Raw genomic sequence first — 16,086 nt, 5'->3', positions numbered from 1 at the left:
AAAGTCATTGAATTTCATTTTAATGATGGGCTCCCAACCATCTTCTAACTTTCTAGGAATAGAAGTTTCAAGTTTTAGTTTCTCTTCTCTAGCTTTTATGAGAGCATTTGTAATATGTTTTGTAAAGGCTAAATTTATAGCACTAGCATTAGGACTTTTAGCAAGTTTTTGTAAGAACTTTATAACTTCAGAGATGTGGCAATCATCAAAATCTAAATCATTATGAGCTACAGCAATGGGATCATTGTTCCCAAGGTTGGAAAAAAATTTCAGCGGTTTTATCACAAGCAGTTTCGACGGTTTTAGCAATTTCGAGCAGTTTTGTACGCTTTGCACTAGGAGTAGAAACATTGCCAACACCAATTATTTTACCATTGATAGTAGGAGGTGCAGCAACATGTGAAGAATTAGCATTACTAGTGGTGGTAATAGTCCAAACTTTAGCTACATTATTCTCTTTAGCTAGTTTTTCATTTTCTTCTCTATCCCACCTAGCACGCGATTCAGCCATTAATCTTATATTCTCATTAATTCTAACTTGGATGGCATTTGCTGTAGTAGTAATCTTATTATCAATATCATCAGGTTTAGCAGCCATTTTATTAATTAAAGAGGATTGTGATGCGGACATGTATGAGATTCGGGTTTCGGCATTTGAAATTTTAGTTTGCGGACCGAAATCTCCCTATTCAAGTTTTCAAGTTGATTTCCTATATTTTTCAACAAGGTAGATTGTTCATTCATAGTTTTAGTAAACAATTGATTTTGCTCATATTGCGATTGCATAAAGTTTTTAGTGGATCTTTCAATTTCTAGCATCCTTTCCTCATATCTACCATAAGTCATTACCACTAGAGGATATGGCCTATAGTTATTACCGAGTTGTTCCTATAAGCATTGTTGTTGAAATTATTATTTTTAATGAAATTCACATCAACATTTTCTTCTTGAGCAACCAATGAAGCTAAAGGAACATTATTTGGATCAACATTAGATCTACCATTCACAAGCATAGACATAATCACATCAATCTTATCACTCAAGGAAGAGGTTTCTTCAACGGAATTTACCTTCTTACCTTGTGGAGCTCTTTAGGTGTGCCATTCAGAGTAATTTATCATCATATCATCAAGAAGTTTTGTAGCCGCCCCCAAAGTGATGGACATAAAGGTACCTCCAGCAGCTGAATCCAATAAATTCCGCGAAGAAAAATTTAGTCCTGCATAGAAGGTTTGGATGATCATCCAAGTAGTCGAGTCCATGGGTTGGGCAATTCTTTACCAAAGTTTTCATTCTCTCCCATGCTTGAGCAACATGTTCAGTATCTAATTGCTTAAAATTCATTATGCTACTTCTCAAAGATATAATTTTAGCGGGAGGATAATATCTACCAATAAAAGCATCCTTGCATTTAGTCCATGAATCAATACTATTCTTAGGCAAAGATAGCAACCAATCTTTAGCTCTTCCTCTTAATGAGAAGGAAACACTTTCAATTTAATAATATCACCATCTACATCTTTATACTTTTGCATTTCACAAAGTTCAACAAAATTATTGAGATGGGCAGCAGCATCATCGGAACTAACACCGGAAAATTGATCTCTCATAACCAGATTCGAGTAAAGCGAGGTTTAATTTCAAAGAATTCTGCTGTAGTAGCGAGGTGGAGCAATAGGTGTGCATAGGAAATCATTATTATTTGCATTTGTGAAGTCACACAACTTAGTATTTTCAGGGGTATTCATTTTAGCAACGGTAAATAAAACAAACTAGATAAAGTAAATGCAAGTAACTAATTTTTTTGTGTTTTTGATATGGAGAGCAAGACAGTAAATAAAGTAAAACTAGCAACTAATTTTTTTGTATTTTGATTTAGTGCAGCAAACAAAGTAGTAAATAAAATAAAGCAAGACAAAAACAAAGTAAAGAGATTGAGAAGTGGAGACTCCCCTTGCAGCGTGTCTTGATCTCCCCGACAGCGAGCGCCAGAAATTTAAGCTTGATGCGCGTAGATGCACACGTCCGTTGGGAACCCCAAGTGGAAGGTATGATGCGTATAGTAGCAAGTTTTCCTCGAGTATGAAACCAAGGTTTAATCGAACCGAGTAGGAGCCAAGAAGCACGTTGAAGGTTGATGGTGGCGAAATGTGATGCGGCGCAACACCGGGGATTCGGCGCCAACGTGGAACTGCACAACAAAACCAAAGTACTTTGCCCCAACGAAACGGTGAGGTTGTCAATCTCACCGGCTTGCTGTAACAAAGGATTAAACGTATCGAGTGGAAGATGATTGTTTGCAAGAAAACAATAAAACACAATTGCGGTAGATTGTATGCTATGTAAAGAATAGGACCGGGGTCCACGGTTCACTAGAGGTGTCTCTCCCATAAGATAAAAGCATGTTGGGTGAACAAATTACAGTCGGGCAATTGACAAATAGAGAAGGGCATAACAATGCATGTACATGATATGATAAATATAGTGAGATTTAATTGGGCATTACGACAAAGTACATAGACCGCCATCCAGCTTGCATCTATGCCTAAAAAGTCCACCTTCGAGTTATCATCCGAACCCCATTCGGTATTAAGTTGCTAAGCAACGAGACAATTGCATTAAGTATGGTGCGTAATGTAATCGACAACTACATCCTTAGACATAGAATCAATGTTTTATCCCTAGTGGCAACGGCACATCACAACCTTAGAACTTTGCATCCTTTGTCCCGGTGTCAATGAAGGCATGAACCCACTATCGAGCATAAATACTCCCTCTTGGAGTTAAGAGTAAAAACTTGGCCGAGCCTCTACTAATAACGGAGAGCATGCAAGATCATAAACAACACATAAACAATAGATTGATAATCACCATAACATAGTATTCTCTATCCATCGGATCCCGACAAACACAACATATAGAATTACATATAGATGATCTTGATCATGTTAGGCAGCTCACAAGATCCAACAATGAAGCACAACAAGGAGAAGACGACCATCTAGCTACTGCTATGGACCCATGGTCCGGGGGTGAACTACTCACTCATCACTCCGGAGGCGATCATGGCGATGAAGAGTCCTCCGGGAGATGAATCCCCTCTCCGGCGGGGTGCGGGAGCGATCTCTGAATCCCCGAGATGGGATTCGCGGCGGCGTCTGCGGAAGGTTTTCCGTATCGTGGCTCTCGGTACTGGGGTTTTTGCGACGGAGGCTTTAAGTAGGCGGAAGGGCAACGAGGGGGGCCACACGAGGGCCCCACACCCTAGGTCGGCGCGGCCAGGGCTTGGGCCGCGCCGGCCTATGGTTCTGGCGCCTCGTGGCCCCACTTCCTTAGCTCTTCGGTCTTACGGAAGCTTCGTGCAAAAATAGGACCACAGGCGAAGATTTCGTCCAATTCGAGAATATTTCCTTACTAGGATTTACAGAAACCAAAAACAGCGAGAAAACGGCAAGCGGCTCTTCGGCATCTTGTTAATAGGTTAGTTCCAGAAAATGCATAAATATGACATATAATGTGCATAAAACATGTAGGTATCATCAATAAAGTGGCATGGAACATAAGAAATTATCGATACGTTGGAGACGTATCAACAACCTCACTGTTACGTTGTGGCAAAGTACTTTGATTGTGTTGTGCAGGTTCCACGTTGGCGCTGGTTTCACTGGTGTTGCGCCGCACTACATTCCTCCACCAACAACCTTCACGTGCTTCTTGGCTCCTACTGGTTCGATAACCTTGGTTTCTTGCGAGGGAAAACTTGTGCTTGTGCGCATCACACCTTCCTCTTGGGGTTCCCAACGGACGTGTACATCTACGCGCATCAAGACTATTTTTACGGCGCCGTTGCCGGGGAGATCAAGACACGCTGCAAGGGGAGTCTCCACTTCCAATCTCTTTACTTTGTTTTTGTCGGTCTTTACTTTATTTTATTTACTGTCTTGTTTGCTACATATTAAAAACACAAAAAAATTAGTTACTTTACTTATTGTCTTGTTTACTTGTTCTATATCAAAACACAAAAAAATTAGTTACTTGTCTTTACTTTATTTGCCTAGTTTACTTTATTACTGTTATAATGAGTAGAAGAAAGTCCAATTTTGGTCCTTGAATTCTCGTGAAAGTTCATTTTTGATCCTAGAACTTCCGTTTGGTTCAAAATGAACCTTAAACTCTCAAAATTATTCACTTTTAGTTCTTATCCCGGTTGAGCTAGGCAAATATCTACCATGGGCGGCCAAAAACTCAAGACAATGGTGTAAGGGTACGATGGCGGGGCGATGTTGATAGGCAAGCAAGCGGACCTTTGTGGCGCAACGCTTCAAGTGAATTGGAAGGGAGAGAATTCAAGCGAGAGACTGGTTCAATGGTTTCATTGTTTTTGCATTAAGATGTTGGGTCCAACATCTAAGCTAGTTTGGGCTTGGTTTGATCTTAAACCAATTCGGTTGGTTCAATATTTCTTCCACTTCCACGTTAGCGATTTGCTCAACTCAACTAAAAAGGGATGAAAAGTGAACTATTTTGAGAGTTTAAGGTTCGTTCTAAACTAAAAATAACTTTTGGGACCAAAAGTAAACTTTCCCAAGAGTTCAAGGACGAGAAGTGAACTTTCTTCTAATGAGTAATCCTGAAGTTGAAGTTCGTTCTTTTAAGCAACAAGGTGGAGAAAGTTTTAAAGATGCTTGGTACAGAATTAGTAATGCTCATCATATGTGCATTAAGAAACACTCCACTATTATCCTTCTTACGAACTTTTATGTTGGCTTATCTAGTTGGAATATGTATGTTCTTGATACTCTTTCGGGAGATAATTTCCTAGGTACTCCCGCTTTAGAAGCTAGTTGCATCATTACGAGTCTAGTTGGAATACCACCTGTTAATGAAGTTAAAATTGAAATCTCTCTTGAGGATGTTATGAAAAAATTGGAAACCATAGAGAAAAAATTTCCAAGTATGGAAACTAAATTGGAAATGTTACTTGATAAAACTGATGAACTTGATAAATCCTTAGGAGGAATTGATGAAAGAATTAGTGTCCTAGGAACTTGTGTTGTCCATGATAATCAAACCAATAGGATTGATGAACTTGAAAAAGATATGGGAACCTTGGGTTCAACTTTTTCTTCTCTTAAGTATAAGGAGAAAGCTTATGTGGGTAAAGAGCAAAAATTCATGTATGCCTCTAAGGTGCCCAAACAAAAGAATTATTATAGGCCTAAAATTGATAAAACCCCAGCACCACCATAGGAAATTTAGATAATGGAGCATCTAAGGTACCCTCTGCAACAAGTTGTGTTTGTAAGAAAAATAATGATGTTGATGCTTCTTCTCTTGATGTTACTTGATTTGCACTTTCTGCGCCTAGCTGAAAGGCGTTAAAGAAAAGCACTTCTTAGGAGATAACCCAAGTTTCATTTTATTTACTGTATTGTTGAGTCTTGGAAGTTGTTTACTACTGTAGCAACCTCTCCTTATCATGTTTTTGTGCCAAGTAAAGTTTCTATGTTAAAGTTGATGATAGATTTGGATCGCTGCGCAGAAACAACATTGCTGTATGTCACGAATTCTCGCAGAGCTCTCTGTAAAAAAAATCGAAAACATCTGCAAATTTACAAGCGTGATCCTCATATATGTACGCAACTTTCATTAGTTTTGAGTTTTTCCATTTGAGCAAGTTAAGTGCCCCTGCCGGATTCATCTTTACGGACTGTTCTGTTTTTGACAGATTCTGCCTTTTATTTCGCATTGCCGCTTTTGCTATGTTGAATGAGTTTCTTTGTTCCATTAACTTTCAGAAGCTTTGTGCAATGTCCAGAAGTGTTAAGAATGATTGTGTCACCTCTGAATATGTGAATTTTGGTTATGCACTAACCCTCTAATGAGTTTGCTTGAAGTTTGTGTGAAGGAAGTTTTCAAGGGTCAAGAGAAGAGGATGATATATTATGATCAAGAAGAGTGAAAGGTCTAAGCTTGGGGATGCCCCGGTGGTTCATCCCTGCATATTTTAAGAAGACTCAAGCATCTAAGCTTGGGGATGCCCAAGGCATCCCCTTCTTCATCGACAACATTATCGAGGTCACTTCTAGTGAAACTATATTTTTATTCCATCACATCCTATGTTCTTTACTTGGAGCGTCGGTTTGCTTTTATTTTTGTTTTGGTTTGAATAAAGTTGGATCCCACCATTCTTATATTGGAGATATTACGCTCCGCTTTTTCTTATGGAACACTTGTGTTCTTAATTGCGCTTTAATGTTCATGGCGAAGGCTGAAATTGCTTCGTTAAATTGCTATTTGGTTGGAATCAGAAAATGCTGCATATGGTTTGGAAATTTGGCAATTGTTTGAGCTCTCATAGATCATGTTTAAGCTCTTGCATCATGTAGTTTAATCTATTAATGAAGAACTACCGTAGAGCTTGTTTAATTTGGTTTGCATGATTGGTCTCTCTAAGTCTAGATATTTTCGGGTAAAGTGTTTGAACAACAAGGAAGACAGTGTAGAGTCTTATAATGCTTGCAATATGTTCTTGTGTGAGTTTTGCTGTACCTTTTCATAATTGTGTTTGCTTCAAACAACCTTGCTAGCCCAAACCTTGTACTGAGAGGAAATGCTTCTCGTGCATCCAAACACCTTGAGCCAAATTCCATGCCATTTGTGTCCACCATATCTACCTATTATGTGGTATTTTTCTGCCATTCCAAAGTAAATTACTTGAGTGCTACCTTTAAAATTTCATTCCTTTACCTTTACAATATATAGCTCATGGGACAAATAGCTTAAAAACTATTGTGGTGATGAATATGTAGCTATGTGTCTTAATTCTTATAAGTTGCTTGTTGAGCGGTAACCATGTTTCTGGGGATGCCATCAACTTTTTACCTTTGTTGGATATCATGTGAGATGCTATGCATGTTCGTCTTGTCTGAAGTAAGTGCGATTTCATGATCAAATGGTTTGAGTATGCATATGTTAGAGAAGAACATTGGGCATCCAACTAAAGCCATGTATCATGGTGGAAGTTTCGGTTTGGACATACAACCTCAATCTCTTATGAGAATATTAAGCTGTTGTTGAATGCTTAAGCATTAAAAGAGGAGTCCATTATCTGTTGTCTATGTTGTCCCGGTATGGATGTCTAAGTTGAGAATAATCAAAAGCGAGAAATCCAATGCGTGCTTTCTCCTTAGACATTTGTACAGGCGACATAGAGGTACCCCTTTGTGACACTTGGTTGAAACATATGTTATGCAATGATAATCCGTGTTTTCCGAGCTAGGTAGGACAAGGTGCGAGCACTATTAGTACTCTATGCATGAGACATGCAACTTGTAGGAAGTATTATGCATAGCACATATGAATTATTACTACCGTTGACAAAATTGTTTCTATGTTTTCAAAACAAAAGCTCTAGCACAAAAAATAGTAATCCATGCTTCCCTCTGCGAAGGGCCATTCTTTTACTTTATGTTGAGTCAGTTTACCCACTTCTTTCTATCTTAGAAGCAAACACTTGTGTTAACTGTGTGCATTGATTCTTACATGTTTACTTATTGCACCTGTTATATTACTCTATGTTGACAAATATCCATGAGATATACATGTTACAAGTTGAAAGCAAATTGTTGAAACTTAATCATCCTTTGTGTTGCTTCAATGCATTCTACTTAGAATTTATTGCTTATGAGTTAGCTCTTATGCAACTCTTATTGATACTTGTTTGAAAGTACTATTCATGAAAAGTTTTGCTATATGATTCATTTGCTTAGTCATTATCTTTGTTAGCAATCTTTTGTTCAGATCACTCCATTCATCTCATATGCTTTACAATAATGTTGATCAAGATTATGTTAGTAGCATGTCACTTCAGAAATTATTTGTGTTATCGTTTACCTACTCGAGGGCGAGTAGGAACTAAGCTTGGGGATGCTTGATACGTCTCAAACGTATCTATAAATTCTTATGTTCCATGCTACTTTTATGACAATACTTGAATGTTTTATACATACTTTACAGCATTATTATACATTTTCCGGCACTAACCTATTAACAAGATGACGAAGCGCCGATTCTTTGTTCTCGCTGTTTTTGGTTTTAGAAATCCTAGTAAGGAAATATTCTCGGAATTGGACGAAATCAACGCCCAGGGTCCTATTTTTGCACGAAGCTTCCAGAACACCGAAAGGGAGACGAAGTGGGGCCACGAGGTGGCCAGACACCAGGGCGGTGCGGCCTAGGCCCTGGCCGCGCCGGCCTAGTGTGTGGGCCCCTCGTGACGCCCCCTAACCTACCCTTCCGCCTACAAATAGCCTTCGTCGCGAAACCCCCTATACCGAGAGCCACGATACGAAAAACCTTCCAGAGACGCCGCCGTCACGAATCCCATCTCGGGGGATTCAGGAGATCGCCTCCGGCACCCTGCCGGAGAGGGGAATCATCACCGGAGGGGCTCTACATCATCATGCCCGCCTCCGGATTGATGCGTGAGTAGTTCATCCTTGGACTATGGGTCCATAGCGATAGCTAGATGGTTGTCTTCTCCGCTTGTGCTATCATTGTTTAGATCTTGTGAGCTGCCTAACATGATCAAGATCATCTATTTGTAATGCTACATGTTGTGTTTGGCGGGATCCGATGAATATAGAATACTATGTTAAGTTGATTATCAATCTATCATATATGTGTTGTTTATGTTCTTGCATGCTCTCCGTTGCTAGTAGAGGCTCTGGCCAAGTTTATACTTGTAACTCCAAGAGGGAGTAATTATGCTCGATAGTGGGATCATGCCTCCATTGAATCTGGGATCGTGACAGTAGGTTCTAAGGTTGTGGATGTGCTGTTGCTACTAGGGATAAAACATCGATGCTTTGTCTAAGGATATTTGTGTTGATTACATTACACACCATACTTAATGCAATTATCTGTTGTTTACAACTTAATACCGGAAGGGGTTCGGATGATAACCTCGAAGGTGGATTATTTAGGCATAGATGCATCGTTGGATAGCGGTCTATGTACTTTGTCGTAATGCCTCGATTAAATGACATAGTAATCATCATTGATATGTGTTGAATCTTTATTTGTCAATTGCCCGCCTGTAATTTGTTCACCCAGCATGTTAGTTATCTTATTGGAGAGACACCACTAGTGAACTGTGGACCCCGGTCCATTCTTTTACATCTGAATACATTCTACTGTTTTTCTTGTTCTTTGCAAACAAACACCATCTTCCACTCGATACGCTTAATCCTTTGTTTTCGATAAGTCGGTGAGATTGACAACCTCACCTTGTTACATTGGGGCAAAGTACTTTGATTGTGTTGTGCGGGTTCCACGTTGGCGCCGGTTTCCACTCGGTGTTGCGCCGCACTACATTCCTCCACCAACAACCTTCACGTGCTTCTTGGCTCCTACTGGTTCGATAACCTTGGTTTCTTACTGAGGGAAAACTTGCTGCTGTGCGCATCACACCTTCCTCTTGGGGTTCCAACGGACGTGTACATCTACGCGCATCAGTGGCGTCGATGGAGAAGGCTCCGGGGGTCGATCCCCGTCCCGGCAGGGTGCCGAAACAGGAACTTCTGACCCCCCGAAACTATGTTTCGCGATGGCGGCGGCGCCCCGGGAGTCTTTCTGGAGTATCATCGATTGATATCGGGTTTTCGCGTCATGGGGGAATAAATAGGCAAAGGGGCCATGTCGATGGAGTCCCGAGGTGGGCTCCCCACACCCCGGCGCGCCTGTGGGCCCGGCCGCCCCGGCCTATGGTCTGGAGGCCGTGGGCCTCCCCCTGGCTTGCCCTTCTGGCTCCGTGTGTCCCTCGGAAAAATAGGAGGTTTGGCTTTTGTTTCGTCGAATTCCGAGAATATTGCCCGAACAGCTTTTCTGGAACCAAAAGCAGTAGAAAACAGAAACTGGCACTTCGGCATCTTGTTAATAGGTTAGTCCCGAAAAATGCATAAAAACATTATAAAGTGTGAACAAAACATGTAGGTATTGTCATAAAACTAGCATGAAACATCAGAAATTATAGATACGTTGGAGACATATCAAGCTCCCCAGCATTTCCTGAAGAAGGATACCGGAAGTCCGCCCGGACCTAGGGCCGAGTCCACTTTCATACCAAGTAGGACCTCCTCCACATCATCCCGTGTAAAAGTCTGTTCCATTTCCCATTTCTTGTCCCCCGAGATTTGTGTATCCTCTGCAGAAATTGGCCGCAAGAAGGAAAGCCCTAGGCTCACTAGTTGATCTCATCAACGTCGATAGAAATTGTAGACATGTACTAGGATGTCTTTTTTTCTCATAGATGTCCCCATGATCAGTGATGAGCCTTGGGATGCTGCATTTGCTTCTCCTGCCATTGGCAATGGCATAAAAAAAAGCCATGAACGCATCCCCCTTTAGGATATTCTTCCTCAATTCAAGCAAGGCGCACAAGCTGTTCCTCCAAGTAATATTAGAGGGCCCATCACTCCTCATCTAACCCGTTGGAAGCTCCTTCGGGATCTAGAGAATCCACCTGGGCAAAGAGGTTGGCCTTGAAGACCTTCTTCTCCTTGCCACATTACTCAATATGAGTCATACAAGGACAAAAACCACAACAATACATAAATATAATTGACGAGGTTAAATAAACTCGCATATTCTGGGGCAGTGACTACATGAGTTCCTCTATATGTACTAAATTCGATATAATTCAACCAACAACAAGCCTGTCGAGCCATTAGACACATCTCAGCCACTATGCCTCCGCCTGCTCTGACAGTCTTGCCAAGGGACGCCCGACCGTCCCCTTGTGATCTCGTGGTTCTACCATCTTTTATATGCTAGGTGCCTAGGTATGACACTTAAAGTTGGGTTAATTACAAGCCCAATTATAGCACAATGGTACAAAGGTGATATAATCCTAACAGTAGTAATAATAATAATAATAGTAATAATAATAGTAATAATAATAGTAGTTGTAATAATAATAATAATAATATGTGTTTTGTTGGGAGTGGTATTTTGGCTCCCAGATTTAAAATTTCGTTTTAAATACATTTTTAAAATGTTGAAAAATTCGAACACAAATTTTAATGGGTACATATCGAAATTCTACACGTTAACAAAGTTGTTCCACGAACCGACATTTTTAGTGTCATGTGTAAAAAAGATAAATTTTGGTGTAAAAAAGGTTGTCTGCGTGACGCATTTTTTTTTTGTCTTTTTCATACAAAAAATGTCGGTTTTTTCACAAAACTTGATGTGCGCACATAGAATGTAGATACATAAGTGTGAAAATTTCCGTTCGAATCTTTTTAACATTTTGAAATGTTTTTTCCAGTGGCAGAAGCATATGCTTCCATGTGACGAATTGAATTTCTGGTGTTTTGTGTGAAAAAAAAAGTAAAGATAAACAAGTGAATGGGGCACGTCAGAGAGCACTCGGTCAATCAGGCTCTGATCAAGAGCATTGCAGGCTAGTGGTAAATGACAGTACGGATAGGCTTTTTTCGGATGTTCAAAGTGACCCACATTATATACCACGTTCAGTGTGGACAATAATGATGTAGCTTGGGTGGTTGATGAACGCGCAAATTTTGATATATATTAAATTACACGGTCAGGCCAAAAAGAAAAATTACACGGCTCTCAACTATGACTTGCAAACATTTCTCAATCACATTCAAAATAACAAGACCTTACTTTCACATAGTCAAACACTGAACTGAACACCCACACTTCATAATACTTGCAAGTTGTAAGCGGCTAGTTTTGATTTGCAGGCGCATCCTTTGGTTCTGAGATCCCAAGATCGAGAGGACCATAGTATCAGTAGGGAAGGATTCCCAAGGTCCTGCCGTACGGGACGATGTCGTCGTATACCTGGTCCAGGTTATTGTACTTGTACTGGAACCCTTCCTTGACGAGCTTGTCCGACCAGATGGAGACTCTGGGCTTCGCCGGGAGAGCACCAATGCTGCAATAGAAACAAAAGGTCAGCTCAGTGCTTCAGAAGACATTGTACATGTGAAGAGTCGGTCAGTTGAGTACGTACTGATCGATGTTAAGCTCGTACTGCGGGTACTTGGCATGGAGGAAATTGGCGAGCTCAATGGCGGTGGTGTTGAGGGTGCACACGATGTACCGCCCCGCCGGCGCCTCCGCCTCGGCGACGAAGATCTCGGCGCCGCAGACGTCGTCGATGTGGACCAGCGGGATCGAGCCGGAGGCCGCCTCGATGAGCTCCAGCTTGTCCACCATGTCGTCGTCGCCTGAGATCGCCCATCCATCACAAGCGATCGATGTAAATACGTTGAGCACCATGTATTTAGCGCTGAAACGAGAGACGTGCGTGTAGAAGAACACGATGGACTAAAATTCAGTTTCGGGCCGCACCGGATAGCAGGGAGAGCAACTCGGGGACGCTGGTCTTCACCTTCGTCGCCGGGGCACCGCCTACCACGACAACGGGGCACAAGGTGACAAGGCTGATGTTGTTCTCCTCCGCGAACGCCACTGCCGCCTTCTCCGCGAGCACCTTAGAGGCAGGGTACGCCTGCAACATTCCATTGTTTTTAGTTTTTACCCATTATTGATGCAAGATTGACGATGCAGATAGACTGCTTCTGACTGAATGCATATAGGTGTGGACTCACCCACGTCCCGATCTTCTTCTCTCTGAGGTATTCCACGTCGGACCAGGACTCCTCATCTAGGACATGGCCGTCGCCTTCCAGTGGCCGGCTCGAGACCGCGGCCGTCGACGACGTCAGGATCACGCGCTTCACCGTCCCTGCTTTCACGCACGACCTCATCACGTTGAGGGTACCTCTGATGGCCGGCTGGATCACCTCTTCCTGGAAAGACATCACCAAACAGGTTCAAAACAGAGTTTCAGAGTGGGCAGCTTCAGAGTTTAAGGAGTGATGTTAAGCTGCAGTGCTTACCTCGGGGTTCTCTGGCATGAGGGCCACAGGAGCGGCGACGAGGAAGGCGTAGTCGCAGCCGGCGACCGCGTCGTCGAAGCTGCCCTCATTGTCCAGGTCGGCGCGGAACACCTCCAAGGGGCCGAGCGCTTTCAAGGCCTCGAGATGCGCGTTCTTCTCCTTGTCATCTGAAAATTCAAGAAAACATAAACCAAGGCGGCTATCAGTTTCAGAGACCAACAGACACCCTGCGGTCTGATGATTTCACCGGAGGGAGTATGAGAAGAGCAACTCATTATTACCGGGGTTCCTGACCGTCGTCTTTACGGCGTACCCCTTCTCCAGCAGCATCTTCACGAGCGCCGACGCGATGTAGCCGCTGCCTCCGGTGACGCACGCCGTCTTCCTGCTCACACCATCACCTGCCGCCGACGTCATGTTGCTAGCTACAATTCTCCTGAAAATTCCAGCCACAGGAGAGCTCTGTTCCTCTGGTGGTGTGAGGCGACTCTGGAATGGATTAGGCTCGCACCCTGCACGTGCATTATGTAGCGATGTCGTAGCCGGTGGTTGATCATGCTGTCTGTTGACCTGGACCAGCGTCGGGGCACAACTGTGAGCACGACTCGACGAGGACTGATTGGCTAGCCAGAACACGAGGTGCACGAAGATGCCCTACGTACGTATAATTATCTCCGAATTTTGTGGGTGTTGTAACAATAAAATTATCTTCAGTCCAGAGTCGTTGTCTTGTCCGTGTTTACCTGCAGCCTTGCAACTAAAAGATGCTGAGGATGAGAACACGACGAACACGAGCTAACTGTATAATTATCTCCAAATTAAGTCTCTGTCAGTCAGTACTGTATGAGCCTCAAGTTGACGTGCTAGTGCTACCAACCAAAACTATCCAAGGGCAGGAACACAAGGTAACTGTATAATTCTCTCCAAGGTCAATGCGTAATGACTAATGAGCTCGAGCTTACGTGCTACCCACTAGAAATTGTCCAGGCCTGGAACACGAGGTGGTAACTATACAATTCTCTTCAAGTCAAACTAATATCGAATTCAACCTAGCTAGCGCTCGTGTATAGAGATACAGGGGTGTGGTATGTGTATACTCGTATATATTCAACATTGTATAATGTAAACCAAAGGAGCTGCAAAAATGAAAACAAAACAGAATTACTAGGAAAAAATGGTAGAAATTTAACAAACGAAGTAGCAACTATAAAATAAAAACGATTAACAAATACTAAAAAAAAGAAGAGAAAGGGGAGATAATAATTAAAATGTATAATGCTTTCTTCGTCTACTTTGCCTTTATTTATATTTCTATTTGTAGTTGATGTATATCTATATCTATGTTTATTTTTAAAATTGAGTAAGATCATTTTAATTTATGTCCCGTCTATGTTTACTCAGTCATGTCAACGTCTATATCCATGTCATTGTGTCATGTACTTGTCTATGCTAGTCATGTTTTTTTTAATTTTATGTCTTTTCTTCTTTGGATCCTTAAATTTATATGCTTGTTTCTGTGTCATTTCAGTGTACATAATTTAAAATGGTTATGAATTCAACATGACTACACTTATGTGTAAGCAGGCCTGATACATTAAGAAATCATATGGTACTTCTCTAGGAGGTCTAGTTGCCTTAATATATGCTTAGGCACCTTTTCATTTTATGCTTAGTTCTATTCTATAATTAAGTTTGTCTACATGTATTACTTGACAGCTCATTGGTGTAACATGATAGGGTCAAGCTTAATGTGTCCCCAACACAAAGATGATAAGGATCGATACCATGAAGTAACTATCAAATGCTATACCAAGTCAAACTAACATATACTCCCTCCGGTCTCTTTTAATTGACTCGGATTTAGTATAACTTTGTACTAAATTTGAGTTAATTAAAAAAGACCGGAGGGAGTATAATTCAACCTCTCTAGAATGCATAGTCACATGCGTAGTATAAATAACAAGGGGAATGAAGGAGCACAAACAGAGTGTTACTTGATATTTCCTCTAATACCAACAGTTTATTACAAATTCGTGGGACATAAAACTATAGAAATGTGAGTAAAAAATTAACTACAAAAAATAATTAGAAAATAAATAAAAAATAAGAATGATGTAAACCATAAAAAATAGAGAAATTGGAAAATACAATATATAATTCAAAATAAGAAAAAATATATTTTTCTCTCTTTTTATTTCCTTCTATATTGCTGTTTTTATTTATATCTATATAATAAATAAAATTATTTTGAATTTTTCATTTGGGTCTCTATCTCTCGTAATCAGTCATGTCTATTTCGCTTTCAGATTCATGTCTATGTCTATATCTATGCCTATGCATATGCATATGCATATGCATATGCCTATGCCTATGCATATGCATATGCCTATGCCTATGCCCATGTCCATGTGTGTTATGTCTATTTTGGTTTACTTTCATGTCCTCTCTTATTTGGATTATTGATTTTTTTTTTGCATCTCTAGTTCTCTAGCATACATACTTAAAGGTAGTTTTACTTCAACATGACTACATCCCTACATACGCATGTGAACACGCTAAGCAAACCTATATGATATTTTAGAGCTCTGGTGCCCTTGTTATCTTCCTACCATATTCGGCTTTGAATTGTGGACTTAGTCAACTTTATTAAATTTATGTGCATATATTCATTGAAAGATGTTTGATGGAAAACAACACATTGTTGTTGTTCATGTAGAAATTAAGAGATAATAACTTAAAGGTTATAGAAGTCCTTACAAACCATACTGTTTTTAAAAAAAATGTCTATTTTTGCATTGGACGGACCATTTATATAGTATGTGCAGACTTGTGAATTCATCATGCTCACATTATATGCAGCTTTGTGATACATGTGTTAGTATTCTTGCATATAAGAATGCATTAGGATAAACCTTCCGCTTAAAGTTTAAGGCTTTATAGATACCACGTAGACTTGGAATAGACATGTTCTTGGCAAAAGTGCTAAGATAATCACCTCACTGCTGAAACTATGGAGAAAGACCCTGAAAATGGAGTGTTAACTTCTCAATCATTGTGTTGTCTGCCAAAACCCACCGGCGAGCAGTGGTTAAGCAACACGAAGAGCCGGGAGGCTTCCAAGACTGCAGGGGGCTCACGGTCCCTCGAC

At 41.0% G+C, this 16,086-nt stretch overlaps 1 protein-coding gene across 1 annotated transcript; it reads right to left on the bottom strand.

Annotated features, from left to right (window-relative positions):
- Positions 1 to 11,651: 11,651 nt before the first annotated feature.
- LOC124676098 (anthocyanidin reductase ((2S)-flavan-3-ol-forming)-like) lies at positions 11,652 to 13,416 on the bottom strand. Its single transcript, XM_047212184.1, has 6 exons — positions 13,220 to 13,416; positions 12,939 to 13,105; positions 12,648 to 12,848; positions 12,388 to 12,547; positions 12,047 to 12,263; positions 11,652 to 11,968 (listed from the first exon to the last, which is right to left on the bottom strand). Exons 1-6 carry the CDS (start codon positions 13,353 to 13,355, stop codon positions 11,821 to 11,823), a joined length of 1,029 nt encoding a protein of 342 aa, XP_047068140.1. The 5' UTR covers positions 13,356 to 13,416; the 3' UTR covers positions 11,652 to 11,820.
- Positions 13,417 to 16,086: the final 2,670 nt, after the last annotated feature.

This window comes from Lolium rigidum, chromosome 7 (assembly GCF_022539505.1).
Source record: "Lolium rigidum isolate FL_2022 chromosome 7, APGP_CSIRO_Lrig_0.1, whole genome shotgun sequence".
In the NCBI taxonomy this organism is placed as follows: Eukaryota; Viridiplantae; Streptophyta; class Magnoliopsida; order Poales; family Poaceae; genus Lolium; species Lolium rigidum.
Note: the sequence above shows the minus strand (reverse complement) of the source record. Positions and strands in the feature narration are given on the sequence as shown.